Here is a 20,844-nt window from a genome sequence, read left to right as displayed (position 1 = left end):
ACCAATCGCGGCTTCTCGTACATCCTCTTTTCCCTTATTTACTGCAAAGAGCTCTTTATTAAAGGGAACTACTGTATTTATAGTGCTATATAAATCTCAGCTATTCTGATTCTGATTTGTATAACACATTGTTCTTTACATGCTGGTATTTGTTGGACTCTGTTTAAAAGTTATTTTACTTCCGCCTTGGTTTTGAATCAAACCTAGTGTTGAGGGGCTTTGTCACTAACATACCAAACTATTGACAATTCTCTTTACTATGTCACGCATATTTATGTTATATGTCCTACTGTGTAAGGGTGTTTTGAAAAGCCCCTCAGTGTTGTCAGGCGTCTTTTCTTCAGTATCATAGCGACCACACTGAGGTCAGTCTGAGTGGTAAATGACCATTTCAACTCCATTAAGTTATCCGGCTAATGCCTTGAAGCAAAGGGTATCCTGGGCAACTGCACTGTTTACTCTAGACAGCTCTTGACACTGTCTTTAATGAAGAAGGATGAGGAAGGGCCTTTTTCTTTTATTGTGATTGTGAGGCTTTATTAAGGGCAAGTGTGTGTACAGACAGACAGATGGACAGTCACACAAACATACACTTCCCAGCAATGTTTTTAGTCAAGCAGCAATGCTGTTTACTTTGGTCAGTGACTGTTACTCATATAGCAAGAGGAGCTAAATTGAATAAGAAGATATGAGGCGGTGTCACTGTTCTCACCTGGCAGGGTTCTGATCAAATCTGGGAAGCAGCTTCTGGCCATAGGACAACAACAAAAACAGCTTTTTTTTTCAGTTTCAGGCTACGCTAGGTTGCATTGTCCTTCCCTGTGCTTCATTAACTTTCCCCAGTAAGTGTTGAACGTGTGAATTGATATTGGAAAATGAAATCCATTTAACTCAAATGTAAAACTTGTTATGTTTCACTACCATCTGCAAGTGTTTGTTGGAAACGAGGACCGCAATGTGAACTACTTCTTAGTTATGGTGCTAAGATCAGAGTACAAGCTAATTATTGACACAAGAACCTTTTTACAGCAATCAACAGCTATGTTTAGAGCTGCGTCCTCAGGAGTAGCTCAGTAATATCCTCTTTAAGTGTTGTCCCTCTCTTTTAAATTGTTTTTTTCTTTGGTGATATAATTGAAGAAGCGTTTCTGGAATTACAGGTAAAAATAATTCACCGGAAGCTTCTCAAAGTATAGTGTGAGGATATGAGTCAACCTTTGTGTGGACATTGTGTGGTAGGGAGGGGCTGAGTGGGAGCACAAGTACACCGAGGGAGAGATAGGGAAGTCTGACCAGGTTGTCAGATGAATCGTGCAGCACCTTGAAGCTTCAGACCTTCTCCCGGGTGTGATCACTCTCCTCCCTCCTCTACCATAATGGGTCTTTTTCTTTTCTCAAGAAGATTTACGATATTGAACAGAGCAATTGCTCTGACTGACACCAGCTCCTGCCTTCCAGTTGGGATCTGAAACAAGGTAGACTCCTTCAGTATGCTGAATCACTCTTCTGCTCCCACTCTACAGTACCTCTTACTCTCCCTCCTGTTGTTGGCGTGTGGTTGGAACAAGGCGGCCTGCTCTCTTGGAGAGGGCAGGGGGATTTGGCAGCAGCCCAAGCCGGACCCCATCACCAAAGACCAGTCTTTCCTTCATGATACCTTCCCTTCAGGATTCCTTTGGGGTTCAGGGACGTCTGCCTTCCAGACAGAGGGAGCCTGGGATCAGGAGGGGAAAGGCGCATCCATCTGGGACCATTTCACCCACTCCACTGTCAGTAATAAATTGGCAACCGAGACTGCCGATGTGGCTAGTGACAGCTACACTCGCTGGGACAAAGATGTGGAGGCACTGGAGTATCTAGGTGTAAAATCATACTATTTCTCTCTCTCCTGGCCCAGACTCTTTCCTGATGGGAATGCAAAAGTTAGGCCCAATACTGTTGCTGTGGAGCATTACAGCCGTCTCGTAGACAGGCTCCTGGAAAAGAGAATTGAGCCCATTGTCGCCCTCCATCACTGGGACCTGCCACAAGTCCTGCAGGAGCGCTATGGAGGCTGGAAAAATGACACACTGGTGGGACTGTTTGAGGAGTATGCAGCCTTTTGTTTCAACACGTTTGGGAGCCGTGTTAGGTACTGGCTCACAATGCATAATCCATACTTGGTGGCTGTGCAGGGCTATGGGACAGGCGTGCACGCTCCTGGAGAAGCAGGGGGTCCCGCTGGCTTTCTCATTGTGGCCCACAACCTGATCAGGGTAAGTAAAACGAGTCTAAATTAAGATAGTCTGTACTCATATTGTGCTTTTTCTGCCTTGGTCGTAGACGGCGGCACATGAAGAATTTCTCTAATCATATTGACTATCTTTAAACTTTGAACCTCTGCTGCAGTTATATCAGTTTATGATGGTCAATGAGTGTTTGCATCCACAAGACAACAGAAAGTGACACAAGCACAGACTGCACCAGTGCTCAGATATTTTGTTGCAATAAAATGAAATCAATTAAGACGATATAGTTGGATTAATGTCTTTGAAACATACAACTGGTTCAAGCCTTGATTCTCACTTTTTATTTTACCTCCTATATGACCAGTTGATCATATTTCATTGTGACAGGTTTGTGATCAGTAAACAGAACACTTAAAGAGACATTACGGTCAAGGTCCACCACATCAGCACTTCTCTGCTGGAGCGTAACAGTGTGTGACAGGAAGTAATGGAGATATGCCTTATTAATAATCACTCACGTTTTTGTTAGTCTAACACAGATATTATGTGCAGCTAACACCACGCAGACAGTCTGAGCAAATAGTGATTCTCTGGTGCCTAAAAGATTGTTTTTATGATTACACCATAACTTCCACTAAGGAAGTTATTTCTTTAGTGCTATTTGTTTAGTGCTTATTCATCTGTTACACGATAGGTAAATCTATGCCCAGATCAAGGCAGACAGGTCATTTTCTTATCTACTACTGCATTTACAGTACTTATATTAAATTAATACAATCTATTACGTCATTTAACGCAAATCTGGCTCCAGAAGTGTAGGTTCTGGTTTTGTCTCATTGAAATAACAAATGCAGGTGATGGTGCAGCTGTGGGGGAGATATGCGCTCTCTGTGTGCTTATTAAAAAGCATGATAGATATTTTTCACAGCATACATTTGGAGTTATCAAAGCAGGAAGAGCACACTAATACTGACACTAAGAATATTAATGATGACTCTGTTCTGTTCAAGTGACAGTGAGCCAGCAAACTGAAGCTAAATGTAATTTAGCCATCATGCATTCTATTATTTACAAATGTATTTCTCCTCCTATAGCATAAAAAATGCCTTCCATGAAAAAGTTCTATTGTAATATTGTAATTGTGTTGTAGAATGCCGCACAGCGCATCATAATAATGTGTCTGCTGCGATTTCCAGGCACACGCCAAAGCATGGCACACCTACAACACCCACTTCCGTCCAGCTCAGAAGGGTAAAGTATCCATTGTTTTGGGGTCCCACTGGGTTGAGCCTCAAAGAGGCCAAGCCACAGCTGCTAATGTTGAGCTTTGCCAGCAGTCAATAGAAGCTGCCCTTGGCTGGTTTGCCAACCCCATCTTTGGTGATGGGGACTACCCACTCTCTTTAAAAATGAAGCACGGGGCCCTCTTGCCCACATTCTCCCCCGAGGAGAAGCTCTGGGTGCAGAAAACAGCTGACTTTTTTGCTCTGTCCTTCGGGCCCAACAACCTCCGTCTGGGCCGGGGCCTGGTCCAGTATGGGCAGACTGTGACCCCAGACCTGAGGCGCGTACTGGGCTGGATAAAGCTGGAGTATGGGGACCCGAAGGTGCTTGTGACCGAAGGAGGCTGGTTTTCTGAGGCCAGTGTGGGAAAGGAGGACACAGTGGCCATTTACCTGATGAAGAGGTTTATCAACCAGGTCCTGCAAGGTAAGAGAAGAAGAAGAAAAATAGACATTGTAATTAAGTCAGCAAATTTGTATTCTTCCACTTTTAATGCTGTGTTTTCTTTCACAGCCATCAAGTTTGATGGCGTGCAGGTGTTTGGCTATTCTGCCTGGTCACTGGTGGATGGATTTGAGTGGAATTATGGCTTCACTGTTAGGCGAGGCCTTTTCTATATCGATTTCAGCCAACCAAACCGAACCAGGACCCCCAAGACCAGTGCTCGGTACTACAGGCGTGTTGTCACTGACAATGGTTTCCGCAGTGACGAAACTTCCAGAGAGATCAAAGGCCGTTTCCCCTGCGAATTTCACTGGGGTATTGCCGACTCCACTTTACAGGTAAGAAGAGAGATAAACTAAGAATATACAGCAAAAAAAAAGCTAAATGAATGTCTGTATTTACCCTGATATTATTCTATGTCTTTTTTTGTGACTGTAGGTCCACTTCTACCCGTTCTCACCACAGTTTACTGACAACCGTTTGTACAGCTGGAACCTGACAGGAGACGGTTCGCTGCGTCCAGTCCCAGGGGTGAAGATGCAAACCAGACGAGCCCAGTGCACCGACTACTTGGCCATTCGTGGTCATCTTCGCCTGTTCGCGTCCACTGGGGCATCTCACTACCGCTTTGCTCTAAACTGGTCTCTGATTTTACCCCAGGGAGACCTCTCTAATGTGAACACTGAAGCTCTGAGGTAGGAATACACAAACACACTAACATGGACGGTTTTTCCCAAGTTCAGCACAATTTGATTCATTTGAATTAAATTCAATTCAAAATTCACACCATAGAATTAAGCCCATTTCAATACATTTAAAGATGATATATGACTCTGTCTCTCTTTTTGTCTATGCACATTAACGGCTAATTCTGTAATCTTGTTTCACATTTAAAAGGTACTACCGCTGTGTTCTGTACGAGCTCAAGAAGCTGGACCTGGAGGCTGTCGTTATTCTCTACTACCCCACACACAGAGCTCCAAATCTAGGTTTGCCTGGGCCCCTGCAAGCCTCTGGTGGTTGGCTCAACTACAGCACCGTGGAGGCCTTTCAGGAATATGCAGCACTGTGCTACCAGCAGCTGGGGCCCTGGGTTCCATACTGGATCACCGTCAATGAGCCAAACAGACTGATAGATGTTTATTCCACTTGGAAAGAGAAGCATCAGGCAGCTCATAACCTTCTTCTGGCTCACGCTAAAGCCTTTAGGCTGTACGAGAAGGAACACTTGGGTCAACAGAGAGCACTGGTATCACTTGCATTACATGCCGACTGGGCCAAACCTGCAAACCCCTTCCTTGACTCGCATACGGCAGCAGCACAGAGATTCCTTTTGTTTGAGCTTGGTCGGTTCTTAGACCCGTTGCTTGGGACTAGATATGAGGAGAAGCATAGCAAGGTGGACTATCCAGAAGAAATGAAGGCATACCTGGAGGAGAGAGCTCGAGTAATGGGCTTCCCTGGATCCCCTCTTCCTAGCTTTACTAAGACTGAGAGGGAGGAGCTTAGAGGGACATTGGGTTTTATCGCTCTGAACCATTTTACCACCCGTTTGGTCTCTCCATATATCCACACACAGGGCAATTTTCAGCAGAAACAACCTCCTGATCACGGCTGTGTGATCCTTTCTGATCCCACCTGGCCCTCCTCAAGCCTGGGGCAGGCTCTTGTACCCGAGGGCCTGCGGAAGATCCTGAACTGGGTGAGCCAGAGATATGGAAGGGCTCTGCCTATTATTGTCACAGCCAGTGGGGTTGATGATCAGGCTCCTGTGGAGGACAAACTCAGGCAACACTTTTTCAGGAGTTATCTGCAGGAGGCCTTAAAAGGTGACATGCATTTCACATCCTACAACTCCATCAGTAATGGCCCTCTTCAAACATTTTTCAGTAGTCATGATGTTGAGACAGTTAAACATTTGGTTGTTTTATTATTAGTAAAGTAAAGTATATCTTGGCAATTCATATTTCGTAGGGAGGAGTTGGAGAGTGGATGAATGATTCTTATCTTACTTTTCTCCTTTATTGTATTTGTCTCTATAGCTCGCCAATTAGATAGAGTCAACCTGCAGGGCTTCTACGTGTGGAAACTGCAAGATCGACATGCCCCCCAGTTTGGCCTCTTCACCTCAACCCACCATCAAGCCAAAGCCAAAGCCTCCATTGCTGTCTACAGAGAAATCATAACTCATGGAGGTTTCCCTGAGGATAACACCACGCAGACATGCAGGTTTAGTGCGCTGCATGAGCCTTGCTCTGTATGTGCATGGATGTTCAAGAACAAAGCGATGTTGGTCTTCGCAGGTTGCCTCCTAATAACAGCCGTAATGCTGGCAGCACTTGTCATCTTTGTTGTTATCACCAGGAGAAACCAAACAAGAGGCAGAGGGAGGGGGGTGAACAAGCGGAGAAGAAGGGAAGGAGTCCCCGTATGCTCGTGTCCACCTGTTAAGTGCTAACCGTAGAGACATTGCATATGTAATGTAAAGCAGACAAACTGTGTGTGGCTCATTGACAGAGAAGATCAATGATCTATTGTGTCTGGTCCAATGATGTGTGTATCTGTGCTTGTAACAAATGTGTGATCAGTTTACCAACACTTACTGTCAAAAAAAATGTGTCTCCATCCATTTTATTGTAATAATGGGTTATTTAGATGGAGGGTAAAAAAAATGGAAAAGCTATTTTGTTAATTAAATGATCAAGAGATTTACTGAATGCCAAAGATTGGCTGGCTCGCATGTGTTCTTACAATTATGTGAGGTCTATAGTTTACGATAAGGGAGGATAACAACTTTACCTAATTGCTTACCTTACCTATGACCTCCATTATGGCGAGATATGCCAGTGCCATGATTCTAGCATTGGAACAGTCAGTGATGATTATATTGTGTAGATCAGACTAAAATGTGACTTTAATATATTTTACACAATGTAAGATAAGTTTAGCTCAGATTTAATTGTGGATTGCACAAAAAATATATATATTTTCACAAGTGGTATCCACTTTATTCAAACACCAGACATGATGCTTCATGCCAAATGTGTGAACCTCCACGGGACAATGACGCCCCCTAGCGTCGCAGTGTGAAACAACGTGAAACAAGGATCCGTCTTTTGTTAAAAAATGGAGAAAATATCAAAACGTACAGTGTATGCTCATGTGTTAGTAAGAGACCGTCAGTGTTTGTGACCGTGGACCTCTGAGATAACGTATTTCAGACGATGACATGATTCCTGGGGTCTGTCTTCAAAAGCATGTAATGATTTGTATGAATTGTATAATGTGGAACAGACACAGGTTTAAATGGGATCATCAGATGAAGAATAGGTGCTTTCTGCAGTAATGGAAAGCAACTGAATCTTCATGTGATACATACTTTAGACTTGAAAACTGCTAATCAGAACAGAGAGTCATTTTGGAGCATGTATGACTAAAAAGTAAAACGTTAAATGATTGCACAGTGATGATTACATTTAATCTGTCATTGTATGAAACCCTGTTTACCTGTTCTGAGATCACTTTTATTTTGCATTAAAATGTTTTCTAAATGGCACACTAACCTTTTTTATTTCAATATATACCACCCCTATGAACATCATATGGTTTTAAAGCTCTAACGTTAAAACAATAACAACAATAATGAGGAATTACTCATCAACAGATCAACCAATGGGAGAAGGTGCCCAGGATGGCAATACAGATCACATGACCCGCTCTCCTCCAGACTGCATGCAGTTTGGTATTAAAATGTTGTCAGTACGACCGACCATTGTGTTGTGACACATTTCAGATGATAGAGGCATGTTCAGCTATTTTAACAAATCACAACATCAGATTGACAACCGGGACTGACGGCGCTCGCGGCGAACAACGTTGCAGCTGCTAAATTTTGAGGTTGTATCCCTAAAACAAGTGCAGAGTTACTGTAGGCAGGACGAGCTAGCTAGCGTTAGTCAGGTCGGACGGCGGCGAGGCCCCAACCGGGACGGGAACACGGGGGAACCATGGCCAACATCGCAGTTCAGAGGATAAAACGGGAATTCAAGGAGGTGCTCAAAAGCGAAGAGGTCGGTTGTCGCGTTTGCCAGTTAATGTCACAGCTTTCCGTGTTTATTTCTTTGACTAACGAGGCTGAATGTGAGTGACGCGTCGCTGGGCTGTCAGCTCTCTAATCACCGAGCAGCTAGCTGTAGCTAACGGTGTCAGACACGGCAGAGCAGCTACTAACGCTAGCTATTGTTACGCCACCGCCGGGTAGTCGCGTCTAGGCAAGAGCTAGAGTTAGCTAACGTAGCTAGCTTAGCATGCATTCTGTGGTAACCAAGCTAGCTGTGTTAGCGAGGACAGATTGGTGTGATCCGCGTGTACTACTGAAGGTTTGCTCTCTCATACGACCCCCTACATCTGCATAGAGTCATCGCAACTTACGTTAGAGGGCCTAATGTATGTAGATCCGTAAGTGCAACAAGTTGAGGTCAACTTCTGCTGCATAGGCTGGTTTGAGTTTGACAGCAGGCTAGCTTAATAACACTTTGCAGTCTGCTGAAGTTGTAATGCTTCTTTGCCTTTTTCACTCTTTCAGACGAGCAAAAACCAGATAAAGGTGGATCTGGTGGATGAGAACTTCACAGAACTTAAAGGGGAGATAGCAGGGCCACCTGACACACCGTATGAAGGTGAGGGGCTCATTGTAACCTGTATGCATGGCTGCATACATCTGTAATGTCACAATGGGTGTCACTGACAACAACTTCATCTTTCAGAAGGCCTCACCAACTAACTATTCCAAGAGGCTTTTAATCATTTATAATATAACCTAAAGCTATTTGCATTTAACAGTTACACTTTTATTTCATGATTGTCACGACTGTTGAGTAATTGTGATCCCTCTCATTTCTTCCAGGAGGTAGATATCAACTAGAAATAAAAATTCCAGAGACGTATCCATTCAATCCACCAAAGGTAGGGATTCATTACTGTTATTCTTACAGTTAACTTTTCTTTGAGGACCATGTCCTTTTAGAAATATTCCATTAACTGTCCTAATCCGCAAATGATGTCCCTTGTCTCGTTTTCATTTAATCTCTCAGGTGCGGTTTATCACGAAGATCTGGCATCCCAACATCAGCTCAGTCACAGGCGCAATATGTCTGGACATTCTCAAAGACCAGTGGTGAGTGAATGTGCGCCAGCATTCCTAACATAATTCATCCACTACACATCTGTCATGAAATACTTCTCTAGTCGTGTAAGACAAAGCCATTGTTGTTTCTACTGCCCACTGATTTGTCAACAGTTGTATAACAACACAAAAGTATGCAAATAGCCCCAATATGCGCTGATCCAAACATACTTATTATGATGCATTGACGGAACATAAAACATAGATATGACAAAGTTAAATAGATGAGTGAGCCTGATGATGGTGAAAGCATTAGTTATTATTACTCCCAAAGAGTGATCACTTCAGTAAAAGGTATTTAAACTATATGTCCGTTATCATATTCCTCAGCCAGTCCCATGCAGTAATAGAAACCTTTGTGTACACGCGTAGGTCAATGAGGATCGTTGACCTTGTTTTGGTGTTGCACTAAACAGTCTCCTCCTGTGTGTTGTTTCAGGGCAGCAGCTATGACGCTGAGGACCGTCCTCCTGTCGCTACAAGCCTTATTGGCAGCTGCAGAACCAGATGATCCACAAGACGCCGTGGTAGCCAATCAGGTGGGTCTGCGTGCGTCTTTATGTTTTTACTTTTTCGATATGTATGTCTAATTTTTCAAGCAGAGCAACACATGTGTATAATATTGTACTCACTTCCTCTGACACTAGATATCTTCTAGGAATTTGCAAACAATTGGTTGATTATTTCACTCATTTATATATTCAACAGACAATTAATTGGTAACTATTCTGATCATCTACTAATCGTTTAAAGCATTCAACAATGTGGATAGTTCCAGCTTCTTAAATGTGAGATTTTGCTGCTGTTCTTGGTCTTACATTAAATTATATTGAATATTTTTGGGGGTCCCAAAGACATTGTGATGTGAATTACAGGTTTTATTTGTTTGTTTTTTTATGGACAAAATATTCCTTGTGAAACAGTCATAAGATTAACCGATGCGCTGCTGCCTCAGACTGGTGTTTTGAACCTCTTTTACATTTTCGCCTTACATTGACAATAGGAAGTGAAGACATACAGGAAGGATTGACTGGGAAAGAGTTGTGCTTCTAATCCAGCACATCGCTCATAATAAGCACCTCACACATCTGCCCCTGTCGGCAGGACATATCGAAATACTATCGACAGGTTCCCATGAACACTAGGTGGACATTAAACACTAATCCCACGGAACAATTGCTTATTTTTTGTGGTGCTTTGCATCTTGAATTCAATAAATTAGGGGGACAGACAGTTATATTTTTTTGACAAATGACTGTTTAGCAGATGTCATCATCTACATAACACACAGTTGTGTACTATAGATGTACTAAATGTTGTTATACATTTCAAAACCTTAACTATGATCATAAATATGATAAGTAGCTCAGGTGATATATGGGGGTGCTCGTTAATCTATTGTGTTTTACAACTTACACCCTCTCATGTTGACTGACTGTCACTGGAAAAGTGATGTGATTAAATGATCAGATGCTACCAAAAATAAAGGTTTAGAGGAAATGGTCTCGATTGCCATTCTGATAACTGTCGAGTAGATTTGTTTGTTCAGATATTAATTTTGGGTTAACCTGTGTATGACTCCGGGTTGATGCTTTATGCGTCTGTTTGGGCTGCACAGCAGATCATTGTCATATGTCAAGTGATATTCAGTGCAGTGCTGGTATAGTGAAGGCTTTATGTGTAGGCAGTGAGCTGTTTGCCTCCGCTTGCTTTCTTTATTGAGAAGATGATCCCACTTTATTGAACACATTATTACGCCTACACACTACCACTAATCCTTGTGTCCTCTATTGCTTACCAACCCACATCCCACTGAAGCACACATGAAGAAATTAAATGAGGTTAGATAAGAGTTGGTTTAGAATAAGATGTTTTTTTGCTTTGAGTCCAATCTGGAGTGGAAACCTGAGACTGTTCAGGTGGTTTGAAAGGTGTTGGAGCCTAAATTGTCTAAAAGGTGCACTTAACATGACATGTTCACACTACATGAACATTTGACAATAACAATATATGGTTATTCTGATTGTTGTACTGAATAATGACCCATTCAAATGAGGTATGTTGAGTCCAGAACTTGATTGGTGCATGGAGAACAGACTGCTGGGCAACACTCTACTAGTTCCTCTAAATGTCTCAGTAGCCTCAAAATCTTGCAGGAAATGATTTTATTGGGGAGCCACACATAGACAATAGTATTGATGGACCATAAGTGCACTTCTGCTCGTATGCACATATGTGCTCGGGGATCTGAGCGAAGTAGAAAAGCACGATGTGTCAGTAGTTGGCGGTGATGTGCTGATGAGTCCCTTGCAAACAAACCTATTGTTGTTGTTCACCTTTTTCCCCTCACACAGTACAAGCAGAACCCAGAGATGTTCAAACAGACAGCGAGGCTTTGGTCTCATGTCTATGCAGGCGCTCCCGTCTCAAGTCCAGATTACACGCGCAAAATAGACAAACTCTGTGCCATGGGCTTTGAAAAAGTAAGTAGTCTCTCAACTGTTCCCCTGCTGTGCATTGCACTGCCGAACTCCGCTGAAGAATATAACTGTGTTTCTGAATGTTTCTCTTCTCAGAATGCAGTAATAGTGGCGTTGTCGTCGAAATCCTGGGACGTGGAGACAGCGACAGAGCTACTGCTCAGTAACTGAATCTTGACACCTTCTTCCTCTTGATCCCCCTCTCTCCCTCACACATACATACCCTCTCTCTTTTGGATTCCTGGTGTCTCATGGTGTCTTTTCCCCAGTTGCACCCCCCCCCTCACCTCTTTATCCCCTCTGTGTGGCATCTCTCTCTCCGATCATGACCTCTGCTGTATCACACTCCAATCAGTCGCTCTGTGAGCTCTCATCTCTGGTTTCTCTCAGTTCATTCAACATTCCACTCATTGCTGCAATCACAACTTCAGCCACATCTTCACCCCTTTTTGAAGCAAATGTCAGACTTAAGACCCGCCCACGCCCGCCACTCTCCCAGCTGTTCTGGCTGTGTCCAAGAAGCGGCCGTCAGCGGCTTATCCTCGCCTATGCATTGCATTTACTTTCATTCCTGAAAACCTTTTTATAGGAGCAAGTCAAGCATTTCAAGGAGGCTCTTTTGGACCTGATTATGATTTTTACACTTTTTTATTTGCCGGTTTTCTAAACGGGGATTGAGTCTAGACTAAACACATTATTGAATTGGTCTCTCTCTTCTTATTCTTTTGCGTGGTGTCCAACATTACTTGATCAGTTCTCTCAATCACAATCAACATTTTGAGGGTACTCTAAATTGACTATTAAAACTTACATTTTGGGACCCTTCTGAGTCATTATCTTGTGCCATCACTGCAAGCTTGTCAGGGCGCTACAATTTTTCAGGTTTTTTTTTTCAGGTAAAATGTGGAAATTCAAATACATTTGTGGTAAATTAAATATAGTGCACCGGTTAGCAAACATGGAGTTATCCAGACACAGTGTTTAAGAGGCTTGTTCCCTGTTCAGGAACCAGCTCATTAAGTGTCCCCGAGGTGTTCACATAGTAGCCATCCTCATTTTCCTGCCGTGTTTCACTTCAACTGTCTGATGAACCCAGAGCTCCAATCCCCACACCTGTTGTTGACATGGCTTACTTCACCTGTCCCTTTCCCCACTTTTTTTTTTTAAATTTTTTATTTGCTTTTGGCCTCCTGCAGGAATACATTTGGATTCTTGTTTTTAAACTGAAAGAAAACCAACAAAGAAAAACATGTTTGGCCGTAACACAACCTGTCCTGGGTCTGGATGGAAAAGTAGTTCAAAATGAGTTTGAAAAATATTGCATCATCTTAACTACGCCAACAGATAAATATGTCAAAAATGATTAATCTGTAAATAAAGATATTAAAGTCTGTGTAAATTAAACCACCCTCTGTCCTCTCTGTGACTTTTCTCAACTGGAATCATTTTCTTCCTACAAGCAACAACAAGAAACTACCTGACAACAAAATAATGTTCAGTCAATGTATCACAGTCAGTTTCTTGTAAGTGTAACTCCAGTCCCAATATTGATAAATATCAAAAACACTTTATGCTCTTTGATGTTTGGCTGTGCATAGATTTGCATAAAAACTAGGGTGAGGAAGACGATCTCCAAGACCAACAGAAATTGATCCTACAGGGAATTATGTTGCCAGTGAAAATGGAGCAAGCAAGCCAATTTATATGACAACTGTGCACTGTGGAATGGATTATGTGCCTTTCTGTACTTTGGACTTGTACAGAAGTGTTTCACTGCAGTTGTGTATTATTCCTGGTTCCGCAAGCTCAGTTTTTTTTTTTTAGTGCATTTGAAACGTCAACAGGGAAGTGATGCAGGCACTTCTCATAATGTTCAGACCACCTTGCTTATAGTGAGGCGTGCTGAGATGAGCACAATAACAGATGGCCTGCCTGGTGGCATGTTGTTCCATGCTGAACCTCTCCAACAATATCTGGCAATAATCTGAACACTGCATTTCAGCCTCCATGCTCGCACCAAACAGCAGAAAAGCTGCCATTGGTGTGTTTACGTCTACTATTCAACAGCAGTATGTAGTGTAGAGCCCTCAAAGGACCTCAGGGACGGTATTACAGTGGATTTAACTGGACACCGGCTGCACAGTAAACCAGCCTCAGGTTTCCAAAACAAAAGATTGTTTTGTATCCTTCCCCCTGGATGCTGGCATCTCTCTTCCACCATCTATATCGCCCACATTATTGATGTACTACTGACCTTTACTTCCTGTGGGGCGTCTTCAACAACAAAAGATATTTGCAACTTTTAATGCATTAATGACTTGTCCACATCCAAACAACCAGCCATAATATTAACCAAGCACCGCTTGATGGATTGTTTGTATGATTGTTTTTCCCTTCCTGGTTCTGGCTGTATGTTGAAGGAGCAGGCCAGCCGCTCACCTAGTTGCAGCCGTTTGATTGACAGCTGAATAGCTCAGTGTATGGTGAGGCGATGCTTCCTGGGCATCCTGTTTCTCTCGGTGTGCTGCTGCTATGTGATAGCCGGAGTTTTATTCCGTGTCTCAGTAAGCGGACAGACATGCTGCCTCCCCTGCCAAGCAGTAAGAGCCGACCTGACCGCGAAGACGGCCAGATGAAATGGTGCCCTGCTGTCTGCAACTGAGTTCAACTGGGGTTGAACGGGCACCATGACGGCCTGTCAGGGGACGAAGCCAAAGGGCTGCTAGATCGCTGGTCGCAGTTAACTTTTTATTCTTCTCGGAGGTGTTAAGAAATGCTCAACATGATTCCAATAATTTGTCTGGCGATGCTGCTTCCTGAAGGTGAGTCAGAGGCTCCTGCCTGCAGAAAAGTGACCTATATGCTGCTGTTAATTAGTTAGAGGGATTGTACTGTTTTTGACACGGAGGCTTAAAAAAAGAGCGCACAACGTTTATTGATGTTAAATGCATTGCTGTGTGCGTAATTGCGTAATTGCGTAAATGCATTGCTGTGTGCCTTTCAAATTGAGAGCAGTTGCGTTGATGTTGAAAGTTTCACGTTGCTTTCAAGCTATTTAAACAATCTAAGAAAGTTATAAAAGAGATGTTTATACTTTTATTATAAAGTCCTAAACCCCATTAAAACAGTTTCCACATCGCTTGTGTGGTTTTCTCTTAAGGATCGCTAAGGGGGATTGGAATGGCCCAACAATAACTAAATATATTATTTATACTGCACTTTTTAATAATAAAATAATGTAAAAAAAAAAATAAGTAAAATGTCATATATAATGTATGGCCTAAACATGGATGGCATTGAGGAAAGAGCAATAATTAACAATCATAACAGTTTTTAGATTCATTGAAAGGCACAATTCGAACAATGTGAAGGAAAGTACTGATTAAACTAAGTGAGTTTTCATGGTCTCCATCCAGAAGTACCAGTAAAAAATACTACATAACATTTGTTTTAATCAAAAACATGTAATTGACTGATAACCACATCTTCCCCCCTCCAGTGGCTCACTCGGCTCAGGGTCACTATGCCCACAAGCTTCTGAATGATTTGATGGAGAATTATTCCAGCGCTCTGCGGCCTGTTGAGGACACGGACCTAGCCCTCAACGTCACCTTACAGATCACCCTCTCTCAGATCAAAGACATGGTGGGTAGCTCCCCGGCAAGATCTTCAAATCTAATTATTGAAGTGCTCATTTTATGTATAGTTCTTATTCTTTATTGAACTATTATTTATGATTTTATGGTAGCATATTAATGACCTGTGTCATGTTGTCTTCAAACCAGACAACATGAATGTCCCCAACAATTTTATGTACCTGAAATATCTGTAAAATTATCTCTCCAATATTGTACCTCTGCAGATGTATCCAGCATGCACACCAAGTTCTTATTAAAGACTAAGATATTTTTTAATATTGTTTTGATGGCTAATTTGGGACTATTTTCTGTAATTGCCAAGCTCATTCGTCGTTGCAGCACCAGTCACAATCATACCAACTAGTCACATTGCACCCCTGCTTACTGTAAAAACTACCCAATCATAAGCCCTGAGGATGTGAACTTTGCAAATACTGACACCACAGATACACCGACCATTGAACAAAACATACAAATGTTGAACTTGGATTACATTTTTCCTCTGTTTTCATTATTGCTAAAACAGTGGTCGCCAGAGGATGAGTGAGTTGTAGATGCGGATGTGTATTAATGACAGGCAGACTATTGTGCAGGCAGGGCTTACTGTTACTCAGCTGGCTCAGGTTGCTGTTCAGGTTCATTGCTGTGTCAGCCCACAGTACGGTGAGTTAGCACTTGTGTTATGCACGTGTGTTTGGATTGTGTGCTTGAAGAGAGAAAACAGCCCTTCACCTGAATGTTGCGTCTCTGTGGTGCCTGGTTTTAGTTTGTCATGTTTGAGGAGACTGGAGTGAGGGGCCGGACAACGAATAAGTGTGTGTGTTTGAGTTTGCTATTAGACAAAGCCTTTGTTCTCATTGGTTCGCTTCAGTGAAGCTCTGGCAGCGATACCAAAGCCACCCATACCCACCCCCGTCAGCCACTGCTCTGCTCATCCACCTGATATTGACAGACCGGTCTGGATTTCAGCTGTTGTGATAATCTAAACCCCTCAAAATGCTCATAGAGAGTTAATGAGCAACAGAGAAATAAGGAGACCAAGAGGATCTCTCTTTAAGCTGCTGCATCCATTGTGTGTTTGTAGGTATGTGTGTGTCTGTTCTCATTCTTGTGTGTGCGTGCGTGTGTTAAAGGATGAGAGGAACCAGGTGCTGATTGCCTACCTGTGGATCAGGCAGACGTGGCATGATGCTTACCTGAAGTGGGATAAAGAGGCCTATGACGGACTGGAGGTGATCCACATCCCCAGCAGCCTTGTGTGGAGGCCCGACCTCGTCCTCTATAACAAGTACGCCTGTACGTCACACACACTAATTTTCTGATCTTCCTGTTTCATAAGGCCCTACATTTTTTTCATCGCTATGCATAAACTTTATGTTGTGTTTTGTAGCTTAGTACACCAGTTTTGTATATTATGTCATACATTATATAATATAAGTATAATATTGTAATGAATCTGTATTAAAGTGGCCATAGTCATGTAATATTTGCAATGCACAAACTGTATGTCCATACGTACAGTTTATCAGGAGCTAATGGAGTCCAATACAAAAATCTTGCAATAAATGTATCAGAGATCACAGTGTGGAATCAACTCTGCAAGGCTGCAGTCTGAATATTACACACTTCTGAAATTTTAATTTTTATTGCAGGACTGTTGCATTGGCTGGTATTAGAGCGTAAAGGTGTGTTTAACCTCAGGCGCCTGTCATAGGCAGCCCACTGCTCCCTATGTACAGGGATGGGTCAAATGCAGAGACAAATTTCCCCTGTAGCGGGATAAATATAGTATAATAATAAAATAAAATAACAGTGTCGAAAGAATACAACATACAGTACACACCATTTAACCAAAAATCACACGACCTGATTTGTGTCAACTTTTCCTCCTCCTCCAGAGCTGACGATGACTTCTCAGGGCCGATGGACACCAACGTGAGACTGCGCTACAATGGAGAGATAACCTGGGATGCTCCTGCCATCACCAAGAGCTCCTGTGTGGTGGACGTGTCCTACTTCCCCTTTGACAGCCAGGAATGTAACCTGACTTTTGGTTCATGGACCTACAATGGCAACCAGGTTTGTAGAAAAAGCTGGACACACATTTCTTCTTTCTGTGGTCATGCATACATTTGCTGAATTTGCCTTTCATTGGATAATGTCAGCGGATGGAGCTGGCTGTGTGCCCCTCTACAATCTACTCATCCATTACCTTAATTCCAGGTAGACATCATTATGGGCAGGGACAGTGGGGACCTGTCAGACTTTGTGGAAAATGTGGAGTGGAAGTGCCACGGAATGCCGGCCACCAAGAACGTCATCATGTACGGCTGTTGCTCTGACCCGTACCCAGACATCACCTATACGGTGCTCCTGCAGCGCCGCTCCTCCTTTTACATCTTCAACCTCCTCCTCCCCTGCTTCCTCATCTCCTTCTTGGCTCCGCTGGGTTTCTACCTGCCTGCAGACTCTGGGGAGAAGGTTTCCCTCGGAGTGACTGTTCTTCTGGCTCTCACTGTGTTCCAGCTGATGGTGGCAGAGAGCATGCCTCCGTCTGAGAGTGTGCCACTAATAGGTAAGAGTGTGTTTGTTTCGGATTGTAGTAAAGCAGGTTTGAATTGCGTCTTTATAACCATTATAGCGGCTTTCATTCCTGCCTGTGTAAGTACAGCCTACATACTGTGTACAGTCTATGATACAGCCTCATAGAGCTGCTAGCACGGCTTTATATTTGAGTGAAATCTCCACAGACAACAAAAGAAACAACACCTATGTTTGTAGTTCAAAGAGCAAACTCCTGTCTGCCTTTGTTCCTCTCTTTTACACAGGGAAGTACTATATTGCCACTATGACCATGGTCACCGCCTCCACATCTCTCACCATCTTCATCATGAACATCCACTTCTGTGGTGCAGAGGCCAAACCAGTCCCCCACTGGGCAAAAGTCCTCATCATTGACTACATGTCCAAAATTTTCTTTGTTTATGAGGTGGGCGAGAACTGTGCTTCTGCCTCCTCCTCTTCCTCTTCTTCTTCTTCGTCTTCTCACTTCCCCCAGGAAGACATACATCCCCAGCACCTCAACCCCCATATTCATGCGAATGGTAAACCAGGGAGCCACAGTAGCCGACAGGACAATCAGGGTCACAAATACCCCAGACCTCAGACCCCCAAGCCACAACACCATCCCAGAGTGAAAGCCCAGCACCACATCACCAGAGAAGAGAGCAGCCATTTCTCCAGCTTTGCACCTGGGAAATATGAAGGCTCTAATGGGAAAATCCCAACAGGTGACTGCTGTAAAGAAGACCAGAAGGTTCCCTGCTGCCCTGAAGACAAAAAGCCTCCACCTCAAGGCCCCACTGTGACCTTTGGCCCCTGTGTATTCTGCAGTGGCTTCCCTGGTGTGGACACCAAGCTGGTGCGCAATGTTGAATATATCGCCAACTGTTTCCGAGAGCAGAGGGCCACATGCGCCAAAGGGGCAGAATGGAAGAAGATTGCTAAGGTGATGGACAGATTCTTCATGTGGATCTTCTTTATCATGGTCTTCCTCATGAGCATCCTCATCATCGGCAATGCGCCGTGATGCTTTTTGAAAAATATTTGGCTCAGTGAACTCTTTTTGGTCAAATTAAAAAAGTCAAAGAGACTATTAGGTTGTTTTTTTACAAACAGGTATGTTGAAAATGATATGGACTTTGTGGCTTTTCAATTATTTATAATAACGGTATAGATTACAGTGATGTGAAAATAAACACATTTTACCTTTACTCTTTTGGCCATGTCCATACATCACAGGCTATATTCTTGAATATTAACATGTTGAAACAATAATTTCTTGCACATGATAATTCTGTGTCCTACATAGCAACAATATGTTCTTTGGTCTTCATCTAAAACAAAACAAAAGTGCAGAGAACTTATAATGAAAGGCACATTGTTTGTTATTGTTTTCTGCTGCCTGCAGCTCTGCATGCACTGTGGCTACTTTGCTTGCTTCCTATACAATCTTTACCATCTCTATCTTAAAAGTATGTTGTAAATGTGCAGCTTGGAGCCATCCCCATCAATTGTGGCTTTGATGTACAGGTATTTCATCATCTGACCATTGAATACATGTAAGGGGATCTTCAATTAAGTTAAAATATGACCAGTGGAGACAGCACATGTCTTATTCACAACTGTGAAATCAGACTCCTGGGGCTGAGAGGTCCAGCGTCAGCGCACACTCGGGACACACAGAATCATTTCTCTGGTCAAAATCATCCAGTGAATAGTTAATGAGCAAGCTTTGTTTGTAGCACAGCCAGGACAGAGAGGATGTAAGTTAATATGGATCATCAATTATGTAACACAACGTGCACACTCTGACACCCACCTCTTCCAAAATCCCCATACCGTGAATTTGGAAAGTCAGGTCAAGTTAGGTCAGTGTGTGTCTGTATGTGTATAATTGTGTGTGTGTGTGTGTGGAGAAAAAAACAGGAAGAAATTAAGAACAAAAGGGAAGAAAAGGAAACTGTTGTGGATACCAGAAGTGGAAAGTAAACTGACATAACACATTAACGCATGTTGCATTTATGAACATGATGTATTGCTATAGATTTCATCTTCCTTCCCCGTTCCTATATAGAACGACCCACTACAGTAGATAGGGAATGCAATAAACAGAAGATTCAGAAAGGAGTCAGAATGGTAAAAAAAAAGAAAGAAGAAAGAGAGAAAACAAGATTTTTAGGTAATTATCTTTCACAGATTTTTCCCCACAATACCTTATTTTGTCAGTAGAGGGTGCTCTTTTCCCACATACACTTCCTGTGGTGGATGCCCCAGAGCTTACTGTTTGAAACTGCATGTGGCAAAGTGAGTGCGCGATGTTGAATATATCGCCAACTGTTTCCGAGAGCAGAGGGCCACATGCGCCAAAGGGGCAGAATGGAAGAAGATTGCTAAGGTGATGGACAGATTCTTCATGTGGACCTTGCAAGATCTGCGCCTCAGAATTATTCCCACTGTCTTTTCATCATCTACTCACAAAATTTCACTACTGCGAATTGAAAAAAAAGATGAATATGCTATTTATTAGTCCTCCATGTTATTGCATGACAAGACGGATATTGCTCACTGCAATTCCATCATTGAGTGGGCTAGTGAGTACTATATGCTCGGGCAGCAGGCAACACGTCTGTGGTTGTTTCTGTGGAGTCTCTCCAGTGTGGGCTCTGTTGAGCAGAAATCAAATGGGCGGAGGAATCATTGTTTTTATGCACAGTGATTGTCATGCTGAAGCACAATGTATGTGATATAAGTGAGAATATCTTAAATGATCTCTCTGCTGACTGCTGCATTGGTGTCCATTAGTGCCCAGGGAGCTCCAGGGCCCGCAACAGGCTGTAATCACCATGGGGGATCAGGAGAAGTGTGAATGTAATTTCGACAGGCGTAGCAGCTCAGGCACTGAAAGAAAGACTGCATTATCTATCACCACGTAGATTTAGAAACAGAACGGGAAAATTACTGTGATGTATTTACCACCAGGGTGGAACAGAACCAAGTACTTTACTAAATTACCATTATCAGCA

General features: G+C 42.9%; 3 protein-coding genes across 3 annotated transcripts; all 3 read left to right on the top strand.

Annotated features, from left to right (window-relative positions):
• The first annotated feature begins 1,097 nt into the window (after positions 1 to 1,097).
• On the top strand, positions 1,098 to 7,502 carry klb (klotho beta). Its single transcript, XM_031857642.1, has 6 exons — positions 1,098 to 2,255; positions 3,425 to 3,938; positions 4,026 to 4,294; positions 4,395 to 4,651; positions 4,854 to 5,785; positions 5,999 to 7,502. The coding sequence occupies exons 1-6, from the start codon at positions 1,491 to 1,493 to the stop codon at positions 6,412 to 6,414; spliced, it is 3,153 nt and encodes a 1,050-aa protein (XP_031713502.1). The 5' UTR covers positions 1,098 to 1,490; the 3' UTR covers positions 6,415 to 7,502.
• Positions 7,503 to 7,690: 188 nt separating this feature from the next.
• ube2ka (ubiquitin-conjugating enzyme E2Ka (UBC1 homolog, yeast)) lies at positions 7,691 to 13,025 on the top strand. The gene is made up of 7 exons (XM_031858088.1): positions 7,691 to 8,026; positions 8,542 to 8,635; positions 8,863 to 8,921; positions 9,050 to 9,132; positions 9,581 to 9,680; positions 11,496 to 11,624; positions 11,718 to 13,025. The coding sequence occupies exons 1-7, from the start codon at positions 7,964 to 7,966 to the stop codon at positions 11,790 to 11,792; spliced, it is 603 nt and encodes a 200-aa protein (XP_031713948.1). The 5' UTR covers positions 7,691 to 7,963; the 3' UTR covers positions 11,793 to 13,025.
• Positions 13,026 to 13,118: 93 nt separating this feature from the next.
• Positions 13,119 to 19,887, top strand: LOC116389413 (neuronal acetylcholine receptor subunit alpha-9-II). Its single transcript, XM_031858087.1, has 6 exons — positions 13,119 to 14,443; positions 15,121 to 15,266; positions 16,393 to 16,547; positions 17,158 to 17,338; positions 17,483 to 17,834; positions 18,088 to 19,887. Exons 1-6 carry the CDS (start codon positions 14,395 to 14,397, stop codon positions 18,846 to 18,848), a joined length of 1,644 nt encoding a protein of 547 aa, XP_031713947.1. The 5' UTR covers positions 13,119 to 14,394; the 3' UTR covers positions 18,849 to 19,887.
• Positions 19,888 to 20,844: the final 957 nt, after the last annotated feature.

This window comes from Anarrhichthys ocellatus, unplaced genomic scaffold (genome assembly GCF_004355925.1).
Source record: "Anarrhichthys ocellatus isolate YVR2014 unplaced genomic scaffold, GSC_Weel_1.0 scaffold19, whole genome shotgun sequence".
NCBI classification, from domain to species: domain Eukaryota; kingdom Metazoa; phylum Chordata; class Actinopteri; order Perciformes; family Anarhichadidae; genus Anarrhichthys; species Anarrhichthys ocellatus.
The sequence above is the reverse complement of the archived record's forward strand: the minus strand, read 5'-3'. Positions and strand labels throughout refer to the sequence as shown.

Excerpts from the sequence above, each read along its gene's own strand:
- klb (XM_031857642.1), top strand. The coding sequence starts at position 1,491 with ATGCTGAATCACTCTTCTGCTCCCACTCTACAGTACCTCTTACTCTCC. Across the intron at positions 4,295-4,394 it reads TTGCCGACTCCACTTTACAG|GTCCACTTCTACCCGTTCTC; the intron begins GTAAGAAGAGAG and ends TTGTGACTGTAG. Across the intron at positions 5,786-5,998 it reads TCTGCAGGAGGCCTTAAAAG|CTCGCCAATTAGATAGAGTC; the intron begins GTGACATGCATT and ends TTGTCTCTATAG.
- ube2ka (XM_031858088.1), top strand. The coding sequence starts at position 7,964 with ATGGCCAACATCGCAGTTCAGAGGATAAAACGGGAATTCAAGGAGGTG. Across the intron at positions 8,027-8,541 it reads AGGTGCTCAAAAGCGAAGAG|ACGAGCAAAAACCAGATAAA; the intron begins GTCGGTTGTCGC and ends TCACTCTTTCAG. Across the intron at positions 8,922-9,049 it reads ATCCATTCAATCCACCAAAG|GTGCGGTTTATCACGAAGAT; the intron begins GTAGGGATTCAT and ends TTAATCTCTCAG.
- LOC116389413 (XM_031858087.1), top strand. The coding sequence starts at position 14,395 with ATGCTCAACATGATTCCAATAATTTGTCTGGCGATGCTGCTTCCTGAA. Across the intron at positions 16,548-17,157 it reads GACCTCGTCCTCTATAACAA|AGCTGACGATGACTTCTCAG; the intron begins GTACGCCTGTAC and ends CTCCTCCTCCAG. Across the intron at positions 17,835-18,087 it reads TGAGAGTGTGCCACTAATAG|GGAAGTACTATATTGCCACT; the intron begins GTAAGAGTGTGT and ends TCTTTTACACAG.